Raw genomic sequence first — 21,966 nt, 5'->3', positions numbered from 1 at the left:
ATACACAAGGCGGCTAATACACAGAGAATTGCTGTACATACATACATACACACCTCACACACATACACACCTCACACGCACACTCACATTTAATGAATCACAGGCATATGTATACTATGATGACACCATTCACCAGCCAGTATCATAATGCTTCAAAAACCTGTGCCTCTCTTTGATCCACTCAGCTAATACTGTGTCCTAAGTTAAAATAACACATTTGTTTACCTAAAAAAGGCACAGGCACCCTGCCGCTCGTTTCCACAAATCTGCGTCATATTCTTCTCCACGCCTGTCTTCAGTGTGATTGACATGCTGGCCGTCACCATGGCAATCCACCGCGTGCCTCGTCATGGCGGGATATGATGTGAAAGGGCTTAGGCACGCTCATTAATAATGTCATCCATAATAGAATAAGGTGCCTCCACTGCCAAGCCCACTTCTGCGAGCCATTTGAGCGTTTATGACAGCATCCGAGCAGACTGTAAAAGTGAAGCACGAAAAGAGTAGGAAAACAGTGGCAACGCGAGAATTAAAAAGTAAATATGCACCCATGCCTCATGCCGTTTCTTCCCCTGAGAACAATGAGAAAGTGTATCTAAGGAGAAGTGGTAATGAGCAAGCTCAGTGGAGGACTCCTAAGGAGGCATGCCTTGGATATGTAGTGAATTATCTGTGTGGCTTCTCTTTGGAGTTATGGTTTGCAATGAAGAACAACAGCATCTGTAACTCAGGTTAATATATGGCTCTGTATGCCAAATTGCTTTTGCAGGAGGGAAATTAAATGCAATGCTTGCGAACCTGTCGCACATTTGCTTACTGAAAGTTGGTTGCTGTGGCAACGACACTTGTAATATTAATCACAGATGTGATTTTGTTTTTCATAATTTAATAACAGAGAAAAAGAGAACACATATAAAATCCATATAATTACTTCATCCTTACATGCAACACAAATATCCAGCCAAGAATTTCTTTACCATTTCAAGCTAATTAAGTGATCACTGTGCCAGCAAGCCATTAACGAAATCACACAAGCGCCAATAGTCTAATTCTTCGCCTTAAGGCAAGCAGCAATTGATTCTGTCACTTCCAATGGTCTCACATTTCACCGAGGCAAGCTGCTGACTTCTATTAAAATAGATCATTACAATGCAGGGGAAAGGAGCTGTGTGTATGTGTTTTCTTCTTTCCCAACTGTCTCTGAAACGCGTGCTCCATTGTGGTTGTGATGAATGAACTAAAGGCAATCCGCTTTGGATCACAGCTTTTGACCTGCTTTTGACCCCCCCACCCCCCATTGACTTTTCCCCATTTCTTCATCATGAAATCACACCTCAGCTCAAACTCCTCGAGTTTCAGCATACCTTGCTGCATCATTGCATATGACATCAGTGGAGTAAACTAGTCTGGAATCGACACAACTGTCTTTATTAGGAAAGTCTTTATTAGGAGGCTGGCGATTTCACGAGTATCGCTGACAAAATGAAAACTGGTGTTACTTTGTGAAAAAACGGAACAGGCCCTGTAGAACTTCATGTTGCCTCTTTTAACTGGGGCTAAGGCTCGTTGAACAACTGAACAGCCATGTCCTAATAAAAAGGACCGGGTGTCTGTTGTGTCCACGGTCTTATTTTATTGAGGTTTTGTCTGTCCTCATTTCACTGTCATCATTCCCTCGTTAATTTGTGTAAGGCAATGTGTGTATTTCGGTGTACTGAAGTTTGGATGTGTATTATACCGCAGTTAGTTCTACTCGAGTAATTTGATTGGACAAGAGACACTGCATGAGTGCAGATATGCTGTATAACAGCAATGCAATACGTTTATGACTCGGCGCAGTCTGCTTTATAGAGCTAACCGGCAGGTTTTAATATGTCACTTGGCAACATGATAGACCTCTATTTGCATCCTAAATAAACTATTTTTTGTTTGACAAGGCACGGAACTAATGAAATCAAAAGCTGCTGTCTCACACTAGTGCGTTTACTAGTGTAACATCTTAGAACCCAAAAGATCTGCAAAGCCAGCTCATAACTGGAGTTTTTACAATCAATGCACCTCAAGCTCCCAAATGGAGCTGCCAAGCCTCAAGTGAACCCATTTGTAAAGCTTAAGAAGAATTGAATATTCACAGACAACAAAGGCAACTCTTCATAATCAAACGTAATTTTGGACCACATTTTCAATTCATTTTAAACATTAGAAGTTAGAAATGTGCTTTGGTTGAACCTGTCAACCATGTGCAACCATTATGCTACAGATCAAATGCAAACTACATTCTAAATCTAAATCTTTAAGATTAAACGTGAGATTTGCTACAACATAACATGTGTCAGCAATTTGTAGTCAGAGAGTAAACCAGGACATCTTTTGAGATTCACAGTGACATCCTTGTGACAATGTACTTGTTTTCTGAGATCGAATGACAGGTTGAAGTAATTTGAAGAAATAATTACTTAGCTCCTCAAAGAGGTAAAAGCCTTATTTGACAGGCTGACTCTGAAGTTCACTATGCCTTTTAGAGCCCGTGTTGCTGAACACTTGGCATTTAAAGTGCATTCAAGCCTTGAGAAACCATTCAGTTCAATCAGGAGACAACAAAAAAGATAAATAAATAAAAAAGTAAATAGAAAACAACTGTCTGACAGGATGACAGGTCCCTCGCTTGGCGCCTAATTTGCTGGGAAGCGTCCCCGTCCAACCAAATGGGTGTGAACCATGGCGAACGGAAATCACAAAGAAAGCCTCTCAGAAGCTCGGGGGGTAAAATGGGCCGAGAACAGGACCGAGCCACACAAAAGGCCCAAGGTCACTGCGCGCCATCGAGTGAGAGACAGAGAGAGAGAGAGAGAGAAAGAGAGAGAGAGAGAGAGAGAGAAAGAGAGAGGGGAGCAAGGGGCCTGCTGCTCTGAAGTGGGCCAGAATGGCTCCTCGCTACTTGGCAGCACATTATCAGGCCCAGTGGCTCCGACGGCGCTCTTTGTGGCCTTTTTGTCTCGGCTACACTCAAATACCACGACTGAGACAGAAGGGGAGAAAGGTGGCGGATAGGGGTGGGTGGGTGGGTGGGTGGGTCTGCTGGTGACTGCAGTCCCCTTTTGCCCCTGATGGCTGGTCAGTCAGCACTCCAGCTGAGTCTGGCCCCACTTTAGCTGCGGCCTCGTGGGGAATTAACGGCACCCCCTCCTCCTGCCACCACCACCACCACCACCAACCAACATCCCTCTCACCCCTCCAACCCCACTGCCATCAGCACAAACACAAACATGGGCAAAAAGTGCAGGTGCTGCTGAGTCAGGGAAAAGCACGGCGAGTGACATCCCCTAAGTGCAGGCGGGAACAGTCATGCTTTTAGAGGAATCACTGCAGGAGAGGAGGTCTGGACAGGACTCTGTGCGCAAAAAGGCCCCTGTTGAATGGAGAGGAAGAGGGAGGGAGGGAGGAAGAGAGAGATGACAGTAGGATGTCTGAAGGGAAAATTGCCGTGCCTTTTTTGCCCCCTCCCCAGGTGGAGCGGAGGGCTTGTTGTTAAGTGACGGACTGAATCCATATAAAGCATTACCACCGATGGCACGTCAATAGCACATCATTAATGCACTTTTGTGACGCGTAGGACTTTGGGAACGAGCTATCCGGCGGCTGGGAGTGAACTCAGGCCTCTCTCCTGTCCTATATGCCGTGTCTGTCTAAACAGACTCTCAGAATGTACCGGGCATAAAATATGATGTGATATTTATCTATAAGTGGGAGACTGAGGTCAGGAGCACATTTCGGCGAATCACCCAATGAAGGTTACCACAGCGGTGTGCTGCAGGGAGAAACAGGTCACATACAGAGGCACTGCCAAAGTTCCCTTTAGACTCTCCCTGAAGCTCCTCCTGTAGAAGGACAAGACTAGAACACACACACAGATAAATGGTTACCCTGATTTTATACTGTAAGGCCCTTTAGATTGAAGTGCTGTAAATGCTAATGAATAGGTTATTCCACATCTTCAAAGCATCCGCAAGCCTCTTCTTATGCATTATCTGCAGACAGGTAGAGCATCAGTGGTTGGCCAGAGTGCAATGGAACTATACTTATGCTATCTGTGCCACAAAACATATATATATATATATATATATATATATATATATATATATATATAATATTATATTCTAAATAATCAGTTTCACAAACAACTCCAAAGAGAGAGCGGCAGGCAGGGGGAGGGGAGCGTGGAATCTCAATGTATGTGATCCTTTATTATTACATCTCTAGGAAGACAGTAAGGAGTTCTTCTAAGGCCAAAGTGGAGAAGTGCGGAGAGGCATGTTTTTTTGTTACTGTGCGCATCCTGTCATCCCGAGTAAGTAGGCTCTTCCTTTTGTGGTTACAGCCAGATGGTACGTTTAATTTCCTCCCGACATCCCTCAAGAGAATCTCGCTGTCTCCTCAAACAGAGAAGGAAGGTGTTGGGTTGATGAGAACAACAAAGGCTCTGTCATCTGATTATGGGGTGAAACACCTTAGAGATTTCTAGGGATTCAGTGGAAACACGGTTTCGTTTTGCCCACTTGTAAAATACTGGATGTGCAAAAGGGCCTGGTCGAACAAGGGCGATGTCTTGGCACGAACTTCTCTTTTGGACTCCGGGATTTAAACTGAAGACAAGGCTTTGCAGATTGAACATATCACAAATCAATACGGTGCGTGTGAGAGACTCAATCTTACATGAGCTCTGAGGCCTCTCCTCCCCAGCTGTCCATTTCACCAGAAAAGAAATCTTTTACCGCAGCAGTCACTTAGGACATATTATCTGCAAAAGTAGAGCACAAGCCTATAAAAAACAATCCACTTCATTAAAAAAAATCATAAAAATCTATGTAAAATGTCAGGCCATAAAATGCAGGTTTATTTTTCACATCATGGTAACACACAACAATTACAGACCCTTTCCCAGAGAATTCCCACACACCAGTGCACCTGCACCCCCTTTCCGACACGACGCACCACTGCGGATAGCTCAAAAGATGGGCCAAAGGTCGGGAAGGAGACAAAGTAAAGAGGATGAACGTGCCATGAGCACCAGGCTACGATAATGCTAAATCCCGACTGGGTTTTTTTTCTTTCTTTATCAGTACGGGAGGGTGCTGCTGCTACTGCTGGATAGGCAGACCAACAGCTCAGGCTCCCCCCACAACAAGATATTACAACCCCCAACTTCACTGCCCTTACCTGTGTGCCCAGCCTGGACACGCGCCGTGATTGTTCTGACTTTCAAATAGTTTCTGCCCGTCTGATGGGATCAATTCAGCTAATCCTGCAGCCGCGCACGCATCCTGTGCTTGCGAACACAGGTATTTCTGGCTCGGTGCGATAAGTGTTTTTTTTCTCTCTCTCTCTTTCTCTTGCCTGGTAGGGGCCTCTAACGCGGAAGGCTTCCCTCTAACTGGGATAAACAGGGTTTTTATCTGGCAGCTGTATTTGATGGCTGCGGGTATTTCGAATAGCAATTTGTCTGATCACAGGAAACCCACAGCAGTCAGTGGAATCAAATCAGATTTTAGACTTAGCAATTATTGTGTCTCTGTGTGTGTGTGTGTGTGAGAGAGAGAGAATAAACATGAAACATAAAATATCATCATAGACTATAGGTACTGTCTACAGTAAAGCTTAGAGTAAGTGGATTAAGTACAAAAGAAAAACAAAAAAGCCATAATTTTTCTGTTTCATTAATGGAGCAACATGTTTGCAATGGAGTTTAAATTTAAACATGCTTGCTGGGAATGTTTACAAGATTATTGTTAAACTAGATGTACCGCAGAGCGGTACAAAATATGACCGCCGCCCAGTCCAGCACATTTTTTCCACAAAAATAAATCACGCTGAAAGGCCTATATGATTCTAACTATCTCACTAAATTGCATTATCTACACTCAATTCTCACTGGTATCTGCTAGACAACAAGTACCAAAACATGATTAGTTCATAGATTTCACATGTAAAATTCATTTTATACAACCCCACCCCCATCTTGCCTGTTCATAATTCTGAGAAATTCTTGAATTGTGTGCATGTGTGCGTGCACACGTTTATGTTTATGTGTGTGTGCGTGATTGTGTGTTTGTCTGCGTATGTGTGTTTGTGCATGTGCATGCATGCGTACATATGTCTACTGTGTGAGTATGTGTCATACGTATGATTACTGTGAATGTATGTGTGTGCGTGTGTATCTGTATCTTACAAAACGAAAAACTATGGTTCCATGCTATCCATGTGGGGTTACATGCCCACCAAGTTTCGTGTACCCCGGTCTTTCAGTGTCCCGGAAATCCTTGACGGAAATTTGGACATGCGAAAAAGAAAAACAAAACCAAAAAAAAATCTGACTAAACCTCTATGACCGCCGCTTCGCTTCGCTTCGTCATAATTACACACCGTGTACAGAGTGCTTGGCTGTGGAATGCATCAGGAAAAAACAAAAAAAGATCATAAAAATAAAAGTCCTCCGAGAGACAGAGCAACAATGACAAATGCTCTGAATAACTAAAGTGTGGGCAGAAATGGATTTGGATTGAAGACTGTTACTGTTTCCCTGAGAAGAAATGCTTGCTCATCCTCGTACCACATTCCTCTCTCTCTCTCTCTCTCTCACACACACACATTTCACCTGTCTTTCTTTGTCTGTCCTTCTCTCTGCCACTTGCTCTTTGCTCTCTCAGTCTTTCTGTTTCCTATGTCCTTCTCTCTCTCCCTCCCTCTCTCTTTCTCTCTCTCTCTTTCTGTCCTTCTGTCCTCCCAAGAGAAGGGCAGTGATGGGGTCGGGAGAGAGTGTCAGCCTCCCTCCTTCATTCCATTTCGAACACCAGCTTCATTTTCTGCTGACTGTCATCATCCGCCGCTGGTGGAAATCTATTTCCTCCTTTATCCTCCACTCCATGGGTTTCTTAGGGATGAAGCAAGGCTTTTTTTCGCTTTCCACTCCAGCAATCCCTATGAGACACCAATCAATCAATGTCATACACCTTCCTAACTCCTCACTGCAAAAGGCTTTGGGAAGGCAGCAGGAGCTGTGCCACCTACACTAAGGTCAAACGGGGTATTTCATCTACATGTTAGGAGCACGGATAGCCTAATGATAAAAGGTGGGAGGAAGACAAAGAGAGAGAAAGAAAGAAAAAGAGAGAGAGAAAGAGAGAGTGAAAAGAAAAAACTAACAAGCTCCACTGAGGTTTCAGTTTCGTGCTTCTTCCAGAGTCTTCTCGGAGGCTGGGTGAAATGTATATCCATTAGAAATTATGAAAGAGAAAGAGAAGAAAGAATAGAAAGAGAGAGGGAGACAGAGAGAGAGAGAAAGAGAGATATCTGCAAATGTGCATTGATTGGTCTCCACCTGACACTTTTCCTCTGGCGCTTTCTAAAGCAGCCAGGGGCCCCTGGGGTCCTCTTGTGAAGGGAGGTTGAGGAGGAGGGGAGCTCTGTGAGACTGTGACCTCTGTTATCTTGACGGGTTACATGAACAAAGCAGCGATTACCAGTGACCTCTAACACCCCGAGCAAAGGCAGAGCAGAGACAGACAGTTGCTGCAGTGAAACGAGATAGAGAGAGGGGGGAGGGAGAGGGCTCAGGAAACAAGGCTGCCAGGTCTCCGATCTGATGTTTCACTTTCCATCTGTTCGCCTCAGTTAATGTGGAGTGGAATCCAGGGGTGAGGCTGTGAGGAGAAGAGGATAGCAGAGAGGAGTGGAGAGGAGCGCTAAGGGGGAAGCACATCACTTCCTCTAAACCAACCGCCCCCCAATCCCCTCAAGCTGTGAGCGGCCCGCACGCGATGACAGACGGCTCGAGGCTGTGCATCGGCTGCAAACAATGCTGTTAAATTTATAACGAGAGCGAGGCCCCAACAGCACTGGCTGAAGGCCATCTCGCCTCGCGCTGAGCGCTTGAGAAATGGGCACAAGATGGATGACACAGGTCAGCCAGTAAATACAGCACAAACAAGAGGCTACGGGGAAGGGGAACCGCACAGGGCTGAAGGTGAGGGGTGGGGGGTGGGGGGTGGCTGCCTTCATCCGAAAGGATGGCCGGGTCTAGGCACTGTATCAGGGAAGGGGAATCTTACTGCCATCGGAAATTATTACTTAGAGGGGAATGTTTGCTATGATACTCTCCGCCATGCAAAACTAAGAGGGGTACAGCAAGGGGGATGCCGGAGGTGCAGCCAGAAAGTGTATCTAGTTTAAACATTTACATAATAAACAGGAGGATATTGAATGTAAGATGAAGATGAGGTGCTGTAGGGAAGGTGTATGGGTGTGTGTGTGTGAGTATGTGTAGGGAAGGAGCATATATACCCATGCAGATAATAAGGAAATATTTCATTTCATCGCCTGAGTTTATTTATGCCAGCATGTGTAGAGTTCTACCGCTCAGTCGATCGACCTGTGAACTTGGAGCAAAGCCCAGGCGAGTTCAGATACCACGCAACGAGAGCGTTCTTGCCTCTCCTCCCTTCTTCCTCTAATCAATCCTTTTTCCCCCCCTTCTCTTCCTCCTTCCTTTCCTCTCATCTCTTCTCTTCTTAGAGACCCCCTTGTCTCTGTTGAAGGGCTTGGACCAGGCAGGGATGACTGAACATCTGACTGATAGAGCGGGTAGGCCGCTGGCAGGCAGCGTGCGCACTTTTTGGTGAGGTCCACGATAACAAGTTCCCCTGGGTGGCTACCACTTGTCATTCAGGTGATCAAACAAGGAAGGAGATAATGTCATTTCTCCACTCCTCCATAAATCACCCCAGGAAACTCACCAGTCAGCACACACCAGTACTGTGGAGTGGAACTCCTCTTTCCAAGCACACTCTACAGGAAAGGACATCCCTAATGTCCCAGGATAGTTTAGTAGTGCCAGCTACAGTTATAGTAATAAAATAAGAAACTTAGTTTAAGTTTGAGTGAACATTTTGTTATTTTCCAATTAAGGAAGCAACGGTGCCCCCCCCCCCCCCCCCCCCAACAATGAATATATATGTGAAAATGCAGGAAATTACATAATTTTCTTTTTATCTTGAGAAGGCCCCACATGCCCCCTGCTCTAATTGTGCACCTAGCAGGATGCCCTGGCTTTAGAAGTACAGTGAATAGTTAACAGTGTGACCGCAGCTGTGCCTCAACCGCCTCTCCTCACCTTACTTATACAGCGCTGTTGACCCCAATGCCTTTACATTCACTCTCAGAATTACTTTTACACACAGCCACAGGGAGCAAGAGAGTTGATGCTGTTGTGTAAGCAGACTACAGCCACAAATAACACAACAGTGTGTGTGCGCATGTGAGTGGGTTAGTGTGTAATCGTGTGTGTGCGTGCATGAGAGAGACACAGTGACCTTCTCCGTCAGTTGCAGAGGGATAGGAGGCAGCTGGTCAGTAAGAGGGCGCAGCTGTTTGCGTTCCGGGGAACAGACGGCCGCATGTAACGGCGTAGCAGCACCGGGGACACCAGGGCCTGGATATTATCCCCCTCAGGCAAGAACGCCGACCCCAAGGCTGTCAACAAAACCCCAAATCCCCCACCAGAGCCAGCCGTCAGCATGATGCACACAAACCTTAAATGGCATTCAAAAAACCCCTGAAAGAACCCATTTCGGTTCCCTACAGTGTTTCAGTGGCTTACATACAAAGAGGTGCAGCTAGACTACCGAGATAAAAACGCTTCATCACATGATGAAACGCTAAATGCATACTAACATGGTGCATGCGTATAAATACATTGGAAACGCAGCTTGAGTATAGTCTTCCTTGTCAAAACACACCGCTTTGGTATACAAATACGTGCCGTGATGCCCTAGCAGAACGCAAGGTTTTTAAGTCTGCCTCTTCTCTGCTCATCTCTCTTGCTCTCCCTCTAGTCGCTTGTAGGTTGTGTATATGTAAGCTGGCGCAGTGTGGGGCCTGCTTGTCCAAGCAGTGGGGCTCCGACTCTCCATTTCCACAAATTTCATCCCTCAGGCTTGCGGACGGATATACACAAGTGTGTGTGCTTTGTTGCTCTTGTTGCTGCAAGTCTCGGGAGGCAGAGACAGAAGTGTGTATTGTCCCTCTCATTGCCACAGGTCTGAACAAGGAGGAGGACATTATCATTCAAGGAGAAACAGCTCTCATTCCTTTTTTTTTTCTTCTCCTCCACTCCTCTTGCTTGTTCATTCGTTCCTGCCGAATACAGATGAACAAGAGTTCAGTCGTGTCTGGTCTAGTGACAGGGAACTAGAGGTGGTGGTGGTGTGTGTGTGTGTGTGTGTGTGTATGTGGGGGGGGGGATGTGTGAACGGAGATGGCGATAAATGCAGGAACTCGCGGGGTGAGACCTGACATTTGGAGACATGACATTAAGAGTGGATAAGGCCTCTCTGACTCATGTTTGGTACTTATTTTTATTTTGCACCCCCACCTTTTTCTTCTTATTATCCTTCTTCATCTGGAGAGCCATGTCCATGCCCATGACTCACATGATGTACTTCATTATTGGTACGGATGTGCGGATAATCATGAGACCCACACACACAGACACAGAGACACACACAATCACGCACGCACAGAAAAGGCACTGAGTGAATTCAGACTGCAGTGAACGAATATTGTCCACACACTGCTAACGATCGGCTCAAGTGATTCGATGGGGTGGCATTTTGGAAGGATCATTTGGTACAAGTGTTGCCTACTAAATGGAAGATTCTCCGTAGCATTGCACGGCGTATGTCATCTAAGGCAATGGTCTAATCTCCTTTAAAACATGACAATTTGCTAGATGTGAGACAAAAACATAGATGGGCATGGATTTTTAATAATAGCCTATATACCTAGTGCTATAACGTGGGATATAATGTAACAATTCTGCTCATACCCACTACTACCCAGACACACATTTCAACAGAATGTCCTTGCAAAGATGATGATGATTTGAAGAAGTGTTCAAAATGATAGTCTCCATCAGCTCACAATGGTTGCTGCACAGAACTATGCTTTCAGGAAACGCAAACCCCTGAACGACAAAACCTTTTTGTTTCGGCAATAAAAGAACAAATAATCTCATTTCCTGTCTTGTTTATCGAGCTACTAGCCTCTCCGCACACAAGCATGCCCTGTCCTCCAAAACAATACACCCCCCCCCCCCCCCCCCCTCTCCGGCTGCCACTGTCAACACAGGCGCATAATCCCAGGTGACGCAGGCCCTGATGCTGTGTGACAGTCCGCTGGCATTCCGCTCCCATCAGATCACTGGATGCACACACCTGAGCAGAATCTCCCCCGTTCCAGTTCACCGACCTCCAGCCCGCAGCCCACCCAGTCTGTTTGTGTGTGTGTGGCTGTTTGTCTGGCATATCCACCCCCCCCCCCGTTCTCCTCTGTTTGCACTTGGCTAAACACTCTTGAGGCCCCTCCACCTCTTCTGTTATTCTATTTTTTTTTTGTAAGGGGGTGTCACTCTACATCAGTCACCACGCTGTGACTGGGGGTGACAGGGGCACAGGGGTTGTTGGAGCTGTGATTCACGCTGTCGCACCTTCGATGGGATGTCGTCTCCGCTGCCCCTGCCCCCCCCCCCCCAATCCCCCCCTGCCCATCAGAAAAGGTGTGTCACCCTCTGCACACACACCCCTTCCCTGCAGCCAGATGGAGGCACATTGCTTTCCTCCCAGATGTGCTTGCCGTTGGACACCTGGAGCGCCGAGGCCTAACGCACAGCACCTCATTCCCCCCAAGGCCACTGCCGAGCCCCAGTGAATGAATAAGAGATGGCAAGAGCTCCATCCCAACCTTTTCTCTCGCTTAATTCACTGGGAATAGAGATCTGTGCAGCATGGCACCCAAGCTGACACACACACACCCCAGGCTGAATGCATTAAGCAAAACCACAGCACCATTGTTTTATTGATCCTTCACACAGGCTGGTGCCCTTAAGGGAATTGCTGAGAATCATTTCAAAAGAGAAGTAAACCTTGATGATTGTAATCAGGAGAGATTATTATTGATTTTCCTCTGGAGCCCCCCGACTCTCTTTTTTCCACTGTGTGCTAAATAAAGGATCATTTCATTCCATGGCAGCGCTCTCCATCCCCGCTACCCTCTGGTACTGGCCAGGCCCGGCCTTAATTCACTTTTGAACTCATTACCTAGGCCAGGGCTGCTGTGGCATTTCCATCGAGAGACCTATTGACATGGTCTCTGCTCTGCACAGCCACAGAACCGCATGATCGAATAACAGGTGACTCTCTCCCCCTCCTCCTCTTCATCTTTCCTTCTTCCTCCAGGAACTGCCATTTCCTGATTTAATTCAATCTATAAATTAATGACAGTAATGTGGAGGGATGGCGTAAATCCTATTCCGCGGGTCACATTCTCCTTTAATTCCATCCTGATCCCTCCCTCTAATACAAGATTACACAGTCACTAACAAGGGCCTGCATCCTGGCTGTTTTGAATTAGCCCCCGTGTATCTCAAAGCAAAACGGCCGCGCTCTTTGAAGAGTCCGAGTCAATTACTGTCCGCTCAGCTGGCGTCGGTGGGTCACTCGCGTCCTTGTCTCACAGTAGGCTACGTAAAAAGATGTCGAGAGAGAGCACTTCAACTGTACTGCCAACAAAGGCTTTTTTTTTTTCAAATGAGGAAAAACGGAGAAGAATTTTCCTTTTCCCCCTCCTCCTTACACTTGTGATTCCGTTAAGGAGGTGGATTCGCCTCTGACAGCACTAGGCGCGGAGTGTGGCCCCTAAGCCAGAGAGAGAGAGAGAGAGAGATGGAGGCAGGCTGGTTAATTAGTACCTCTTAGAATCTCTTTGAGCTCAAAGTGCAGTCAGCGTAGGTTGCCAATCAAGCTTAGTGTTGATTCAACGTGCCCAAGTGCCTTTATTCCTTGGTGATGTGCCGGCATTGGGTAACTAGGCTGAGCATCTCAGGGAATTAAAATGCGTTTGGGGGAGTTTGGGGAGGATCACAGCTAGCAGCACTTTAAATAATCACTCAACTTTTGAGGGCGTAAATAGATACGATTATTTAACGAGATGACTTCAGCAGTGCGTTCAGCGCACCACACAGAGTTGACAGACTTACTATGATTAAAAACCAAAACCAAAAAAAAAAAAAAAAAAACAATTGTTGAGCAGAGAAAAAAGGCAACACACTGAACAAAATTCCTGTTGCTCCATAAAGTGAAAGTACGACAGTTAAGGAAAAAGGTGTTCCTTCTGAAATAAACTTGACTCTCCACAAAATTGCAAGTGTGCTGATCAAGGAGATTCATCATAATTCATTTCTGTGGGCCTGTGCTTCAACACCATTTCTGACTGCAGAGGAATATGTGCTTACACACAAACCATTTGCAGTATAAATGTTTACCCCCCCCCCCCCCCCCCCATTCACTCATATTTTGCTATATTTTCCCAGGAGAATTAGCACAGCATCCAACAAAACAGAAGGTAGCATCTCCACAGTTGTTCAGGTGCTTTTTTGATCTTGCTCTCTATGCGCCTCCATCACCTTGTTTACTTGTTTGAAAAGTAAATGAGCAACTAGCAAAAGTGAGCGGAAAAAGTAGGACAGCTGGGAATACATATTTTAGCCAGATGCTGATTTACTTAGCTATACTTACAAACTCCTTTCTAAGTGCAACTGGAGATGTGTGTGTGTGTGTGTGTGTGTGTGTGTGTGTGTTGTCAGAGAGAGAGGCAGAGGAATGCATATCACTAATAGATAAAGTAAACACTGCCATCTTGTGGATCGGGCCTGCCAAAGTAGCAGTCTCCGCTTTTGTGTGATATGGAAGACTTACCAGTATGGCCTTGTACTTCCAGCATGTCAGCCAATTCTATCATCTTCATTGGAGGGCCCTGTGGTTCTCTATTATGTTACTGCACAATAATAAAAATGCAATAAACATGCTGATAGACAGACAACCAAGGCTATATTATCCACTGATATGATAGAAATGATTCATTGTGTCCAGTGTAATAATAAACAGAAATCTAGTCAAAGTGTCTTACTGGCAATGCACATGCTCCCGTATGGTTAACATCTAGCTAGCATCAAGATAAAATCACCTTCATCTGTGTCCACCTATGTGGCTATAATCAGGTGCATCTATCTGAAAAAGAAAGGGCTGAATCACCCGTCAGCAGGTTACACCTAAAACCCAACACAACTTCTCATCTGCCTTGGCATTCACACCAAGGGCTAGCGGGAGCTGGGGAACAAAAACACACACACACACACACGGAGAGAACAAAAAAAAAAAAAGAGTTGTTGTTTTTTCTCCTCGTCTCCTCCAAGGTTACAGGTCTATCACGCCTGAGGAGAGGCCCAGTTGATCAGGATGGATTATGTCTGGGCCGACCCTGGGGGCACCCTGCATCCCTGAGCCTCATCGGCCAGACAGCACGCTGGCACTTCGCATCAGCCTCAGTGGAGCCAGAGGTGAGGCCAACTTCACCTCCGGAGCACGGATCCATGTCACCTTGTGCCAGGGAGCGGGGGGGGGGGCAAGGCAAGGCTGGCTCCTATCCCCGACGTCCGTCTCGGGGATTTTTTTTTTCTCTCTTCGCTTCCACTGACGCCTGCAGACTTACCTGCCTGACCTTCAAAAGCAGCGAGCAGCACAGGGGTGGAAAACAACGGACCCTAATGTAGCATAGCATATTGGGGAGGGAGAGAGAGAGAGAGAGAGAGCACCTTAGTACTGAAGTGGGAGTAGTAGCACCTCTTCGTGTTTGTCACCCCGGTGCTTTCCTCGCACCTATGGAGGTTTGTGAGAACACTTTACTTATGCTACTGACATCTGGCCCACTGTGCTGTATAGCTGGCTACTACTGCTGTTGTTTTGTTCTCCGATTTGGTGTTTATTTAGATGCCAGATGCTCAGAATTTTAATGTAGAGAAGTGTTCAACCTTTGTGTCCTCAATCTGGAGCTAATACCAGCAAGTATAATTGTATAATTCCCCATATAATTGCAGAAATCCAAGGCACTCATTAATTTCACGGACTCTGGGATTTGGGTTGTATGCACTCTAGATGAGACACATCTGCAGGCAGTACAGGTGAGAAACACTTTCCTACACTACAAATCTTTCAATCTTAAGAGGTTAAAGTCAGGCTCAACACAAGTCATCTCCAAATCCAGGACTCAGTGAAACACACTGCTGAGACAGTGAGTAAGCCTCTCGTGTAATGACTCCACTGTGATGGTCAACATAAAGCAACTCGGCTCAGGATTGCGACTGACTGAAGCTCAGCTAGAGTGGAGGTCTCTCTAAACCCAGTAGCCAACACATCAGAAATCAAGTCAGACCAGCCAGTTATCCTGTGTGTAATTAAGGATCATTATAGGAAATCACCATGGAAAAAGACTTGCCTTTTAGCATGGCTAAGCTTTGTCTTCAGATAGACAGACAGAAAGACACACACACACACACACAGCAATCAGCGGGCTCGTTAGTGGATCTTTAATTGAGCATTTTAAGTGAAGACTTTAGCACTTCCAGTCTGCACTTAACCGCCACCTGGCAGTCTAATCAGCTCGGCATTCAGCCCCTGACTCACTCTCCTCCTGCAGCTGCAGTAGCACCCCTTCACACCTACAACCTCATCACTCTTTCTGTCACAGCCAATCAATTGTGGCAACCTGCACAATGAACAGCCTTCACGCACAAAACAAACTAATAACTGGAGATTTCAAGTGGTGCACAGACCGAGGACGACAGAGGCGCGTGAAGTTATCAGAGAAAACAATCCTGTTTATTTATTGTTATGACAAGAAAGGGGTAAGTTTAAAAAAAAAAAAAAAAAAAAAACACACAACAAAAAAAGCACAGTATTTGAATGGGGTGAAGGGTCATGAACACACTGATAACTGCCTTTCTTTCAATCAAGACATCACTCAAACAGTGAAGGGAAGGAATTCACATTTTCTCTCTGTACAATATTGTTGGAGTTTTTTTTGGCCAGCACACACCCTTTTAAAAACTGATTTTGTCTTTTGCTATATTTGTATAAAAAATGTCTGTATCAAACCCTACAACCTAAAACAACCCCACACAATAAATGAAAGCTCCTTTCAAACTTGTTTTCAATGTAAGGCTTGGATCTCAAGAAGGACAGTCTTTCAGAAAGCTGTCCAATGTCTCTGGTCAAAGGACTCAAAACCAATACCATTACAGCCACTTAAAACGTCAATCACAGCAGACTGACATTTCAACCTCATCTATGGCCATGTAGGAATATTTCATCACCGAGTTAGTGCGCTGTTAAAACATAGCACCCTGATTATTTGCTAGAAAAGACTGAATGTTAAGCACTACTTCAGGCCAAAGAAATGTAGGCTCTTACATATTCAAGAATCTGAAATGAATCATTCGCAGAGAACTGCCAGTGCATAATTAACTAATAGACTTAGGACAGCCCTGCAGTGTTGCAAACTTCAAGCCAACAGATCTTTTTAAAGACATCACAGCAGTCTCTTTTTGTGTTTGTGACGGTTATCAAGACATAATCGAGAGCTTTGTAGCACTCCAACCCCCCGTAGACGGTGTTTCCTCCAAGAGCATTCTGAACCCAAAAATACCTAGAGACTTGTTTAAAGTCATTCACCTGATAAAGTGCTTTTGCTTTCACCCCACGTATTGTGTTCTCATTGTCCAGGTGCCCAGTCCCAAGCCCTTAGTTGGGCCACTGAAGGCTAGTAGCTAGTAGTAGTGGCGGCGGTGGTCAAGTCCTAACGTTACACAGAAAGGCAGACGCTCACCAGCCGAACATGTACTCCATGGCTTTGGACACAAAAGTATCGTCTTTTCTTGGGGTCTGTCGGTCCGCAACAACCTATAGATAGAACATACATTTATGAGACAGGTCTTGAGAGGGTAGTTCATACATATCAGCAAAGTACAGTGAATGCATTCAACACAAGCTTCCAGTGTGAGGTGAATCTTTGACGGTCATTGTGCTTTGCTGAATCAATTAGGGGCAATACCTTCAAAGTCAATAGATGCAGAGCCAATAGAAGAGTTGCTTACTGCAGAATACAATCTGCACTCATTTCATTTGTGTGTTGCACCACACACACCCCTCCCCACTAGGGGTCGACCAATTATCGGCCGGGCCGATTATTAGGGCCGATATTTAGCATTTTTATAATAATCGGTATCGGTCATTTTTCCCACCGATAAGCCGATATTGAAATGGATAAAGAATGAAACGTGCTACTTTGTCTGTAAAGCATCTCTCACTCCCTGCATTTGCTAATCTGTGGTCAAGAGCATTTGTCCCGCCCACTACACAGTCTGATTTGTTAGTTAGCACGAATGCAGCCAATCAGGACTTTGACTGAACACATTGAAAGTTTAGGATTCTCACTGAGGCAGACTGACTGGGCTTAAGCTGTACGGAGCTATTTTTCGAAGGTAGCCTAAGGAAGGTATCTTACATTGCTGAAGTTGCAATGAATCACAATCATCTACAGTGAAGTTACAAAAACACCACTTTGTAAGCTATTGTCTCTTTGATCCGGATCAATAAGTAAGGCTCCCACTTCCTTCATTTAGCGAATTCCCGATTGATGCACGTTAGTTCATCGTTAGTATGCCGTTTAGCCTACTAGTTACAAACTCGGGTGTGCGCATCGAGAGTTCTTTGCCTCCGCCTCGTCCATTAATTGTGAATAACGGGACACCTTGGCGGACGTTACCCCTTAGGCCCTCTACCCTCCTTTTTGACAACTGACATATCGGTTTTACATATCGGTTATCGGCCTCCTGTTTTGGTAATAATTGATATCGGCCCTGAAAAAAACATATCAGTCGATCCCTACTCCCCACACACACAAACTAGTCCCAAGCTCCATGCTCCACTCCACTTATGTGTTCGAGCTCCATTCCAAGGCTGTGTTGTACCTGGTAATCGCTGCTGGAGGCCTTGTAGGCAGCGCTGAGGGGCCTCATAGCGGAGCGGGGGGTGGAGACGGGATGGCTGGGGGTGCCGTTGGCCTTCGCCGGGGTGCTAAACACAGAGGCCGAGGAGCTGCCCCGCTCAGCAGAACCTTCCATCACATTCTGCACAGGGAGCAACAAAACACATACACACACGCTCAATATGTGAGAAGGAGGGGAACAAACAAACATGCAAATGCTTGTAACCCAAGGTGCTGACTATGACGCATGAATCAATAGGAGTCACGCAGTTCAATATTGGTCATGCAGTGACGAGCACTTTTATACTGTTTATGAACTGTATGAAACTGGTTTTTATTATCTGAGAGTTTTACCCAAGTGACAGCATGAACAAGAAAACTACTTTGCAGTGCTTATACAACCCTTGAAACTCATTCAATAACTTTGACAGAATATCAAAATACCAGTACCAACAACCATACTAACATACTGATACTAGTTATTGTAAGGCTGCTTAAAGTAAAAAGATATGAAAACATACAGAGATATGCATATAGACTGAGAGAAAGTGGAATACAGTATGTCCATTATTCCAATATGTGGTTTAATGTTCTGCATTTCTCATTAGTGGGTCACTTTGACACTAAAAGTATGAGTCTATGTAATGACTGTATGATTATATGTACTGTCCCTGTGTATATCTGTGTGTGACTGTACTTAGAGATAAGCGGGAATATTATGACTTTGCAGTGTTTCACTGTTCTGCATGGCTGCGTCAGTAGCTATCTGCTCCGGATTGCCAGGTTCCACTAATCAGATTCGGTGTAGTCCACGTGAGATGGGATGACCAACACCATCTCCCGTCAGCCTGGAAGTATACTTAAACCGTAACTATTTCCTTGTCTAGTTAGAGCAGCTGATAGATCTTTAGGTGAAGTCATGCTGTCTCTCCCTTGATGCGCATCATTGTAAATAAACTGTTCCTGATTTTTCATACTATTGATCTGACTGGGTCTCTATTCATCTGTGGTATCAAAATCACCATCAAGACACAGGAACAACCACAACATGTCTGATTAAAAGTGGCCCACCTTATCAATACAAGGCTTTACACCAATCATAATGGCCTCGCCAAAAATCCTTCCATCTTTACTGAGTGCTTTCCTTGCTTGGAGTTTGGACTGATACTGAATGTGCATCCAGTTGCCGGTGTTGGACATCTGTAATTGAAGACACACAGACATCTGGTAAAATGAGCAGTTGGCACTGATTTTGGTTGTCAAATCAAATGAAATAAAGCTCAGCCTAAGACTCTGGGAAATCATCTGTCAAAACATTTAAATGTGGATATCCTTCAGTGAAAATAAAACAAGTCATTTCCCCAGTTTTGTTTTAAAACTATTTATTTATCTATTTCTACAGTTATCCATGTGTACAGTACAGAACAGTACATAATATAGAAATATACTCGAGTCTGGCTCGTTTCCCGAATCCCACCGCATCCCTCTCTCCCACTCACATGGCAGAATATATTATATAATATATATAAATATAGTGTGTGTTATTTCATTAGGCTATTGACTGAATTGGCATTGTTTGTTTATTATTGCTAGTCTCCTTAATATAGTCTGACCAACATCTTAAATTGTTCCCTGTTAAATTTAAGTATTATATTGTTTTGTATTTCGCTTTGGACAAAAGCATCTGTGTGTGTGTGTGTGTGTGTATGTGTATATATATATATATATATATATATATATATATATATATATATATATATATATATATATATATATATATATATATATATATATATATGTGTGTGTGTGTGATTATATATATATATATATATATATATATATATATATATACACATACACACACACACACACACACACACACACACACACACACACACACACACATATATACATATATATATTCTGTAATATATACAATACATTAACAGGGATTATGCATTAACAAATAGACCAGGGTTCTCACCACATGTTTCAGAACGTTCCCATACTGAGCAAACTGTAAAAGAATGTAGGAGGCAGAAGCAGGAGGAAACCTGTGTAAAAAGGAAGAAAATCATGTAGAAATGCATTACCGGACACTTCATAACAACTCCAAAGTAAAACCTATACACACCACACAGATGAAGATCAAACAACAGTGTACTGTGCACTGTATAAAGCCAAAACCTATTTGCTATTGTGGTCTTGAGAGCAATACTGGATTGACAAGCGTGGGAATGCTCCTAACTGGGAATATGTCCATGAGGACATGAAAAACTAACAGGATGATTCTACACACCTCTTTCAAGCCGTTTCATAAACCTCACATAACAAGCATATCCTACTCACATGGTCTATGAAACTTACTGTATACCATACTGAAAAGCCATGCCGCCAAAACACTTACCCAAATACAGTGACCCATGTGTCATCAAGCTGGTCCTCAGACGAAAGTGCATCACCTTGAGTGAAAAAGGGGTCAATCTGTGCTGGAGAAAGTACGGACTTCCTCTGTTGGCTTAAACTGGCGGGACTAAACACACTAGAGACTATAAAAGACACACATACGTAGGGGTTAGGTCTACAAGACAGGGTAGCAAAGAAACAATCTGCTAATACAACGATGCTAAGAGGCTCACCTGTTCCTGGGGTTCCTGGAAAACTTGGCAAAGGAGACTGCAAGACAGAAAATGGCTGTGGAAGACAACAAAAGGTATGAGCAGTTTTCAGGCACAACTTTTTCAGATTCTGTTTGAAATCAGAATTGTTGTAAAGATGTACTCACTTGTCTCCGTGCACTGAGAGGGGACATGCCAACCCCTGGGCTGGCTAGGTCGTCATATATACTTCTGACTGGAGGTGCCCCACTCTTGTCTTTGGGAGTAGGGACCACAGGCTGAGGTGGAGAGCCTCCTATTGTACAGAGGAGTTCAAATCAATCAACACACTGCTCGTTAGTAATAGTAGGCCTAACGTTACATGACTGATATCAGGAGCATATTTTCCATACCTGCCATAAGAGGCGATCTCGTCTCGGTTCCAACACCGCTGACCCCAAAAGTGCGAGGCTGGGGTGTGACAGGTGCTGGCAGGTCTCCCATCAGAAACCCGGGTAAAAACTGGGCGCCTGTTCCGGGCTTGGGGGAAGTGGGTGAGCCAAGCGTCATTGGTTCTGTGCCTACTTCAGTAAAAAATGGCATCAAATTAGTCGCCTACCAATAAACGACATTTCATATACTGGCCAGATATCGCTAAACGTTCATTCTCTTGTTCATGATCTAAATGTATATGACTAAGTGGAAATTCAGCTGACACATAGACAGTCCAACACTTGTAGTTAGCTTTTAGCTTGCTAGCAAGGCGTTTACGTTCACATAACGTTAGGCAGTTAACCTAGAACTAGCTAGAACCTAGAAGCAATGACTTCGGGCTAACTGAGGTAAGTTAACGTTAGAGAGTATTTCAACATTGCGCTAACGTTTACTTATAGGCCTCGGACCGATTTGTTTTAATCATGTTCAAGGTTTCTGTAATTGAATCAACAATCGTTCTATTCGTCTTTTCTGGACGTGGTTAGGTTAATATTGTACCGGCTATGAGGCTAGCTAGATAACTCCATCTGAAACTTGGTGGTTCTGCTAGCTGCTTGCTAGCTAGTTAGCTATCTAGTTAGCTTGTCACCACTGTCAACTAGCGATCTTGGCACCAAAACACTTTTCTTTCAAACTGATTAGCAATCTACCAACCTTGAAATTCCATAGCTTGAGACAAAGACGAGTGACAATCTAAAATCCCCGGGAACTAACGTGGGACCTGCTCTGTCTTCTTCACTGGTGCAAAATTTTCAAATAATGGCGGAAATTGCGCGTGCTGAAAAAATCACGGGGGTGCGGCCTACACACGTTACGCAGCGAACCAAACGCAACTGGGCACGTAACGTGAAATCTGCATAATAAAATCGTTGAAAACAGAAAGCATACAATGTCGCTTGTTTACGATTTCATTGAACCTAAATGGAACACATGCATTGGCGTT

The 21,966-nt window shown here is 44.7% G+C and overlaps 1 protein-coding gene across 3 annotated transcripts; it reads right to left on the bottom strand.

The window, feature by feature from the left end:
• Positions 1-15,763: 15,763 nt before the first annotated feature.
• nup35 (nucleoporin 35) lies at positions 15,764-21,831 on the bottom strand. Of its 3 annotated transcripts, none has more exons than XM_042067663.1 (9): positions 21,678-21,831; positions 20,942-21,112; positions 20,717-20,844; positions 20,571-20,625; positions 20,339-20,480; positions 19,916-19,985; positions 19,003-19,131; positions 17,915-18,073; positions 15,764-16,844 (listed from the first exon to the last, which is right to left on the bottom strand). In XM_042067663.1, the coding sequence occupies exons 1-9, from the start codon at positions 21,688-21,690 to the stop codon at positions 16,767-16,769; spliced, it is 945 nt and encodes a 314-aa protein (XP_041923597.1). In that variant the 5' UTR covers positions 21,691-21,831; the 3' UTR covers positions 15,764-16,766. The 3 variants fall into 3 exon arrangements, with proteins under 3 accessions (XP_041923597.1, XP_041923614.1, XP_041923605.1); XM_042067680.1 differs by having other exon boundaries at positions 20,339-20,393; XM_042067671.1 differs by having other exon boundaries at positions 20,942-21,109; positions 21,678-21,813.
• Positions 21,832-21,966: the final 135 nt, after the last annotated feature.

This window comes from Alosa sapidissima, chromosome 2, assembly GCF_018492685.1.
Source record: "Alosa sapidissima isolate fAloSap1 chromosome 2, fAloSap1.pri, whole genome shotgun sequence".
Taxonomy (NCBI): Eukaryota; Metazoa; Chordata; class Actinopteri; order Clupeiformes; family Clupeidae; genus Alosa; species Alosa sapidissima.
The sequence above is the reverse complement of the archived record's forward strand: the minus strand, read 5'-3'. Positions and strand labels throughout refer to the sequence as shown.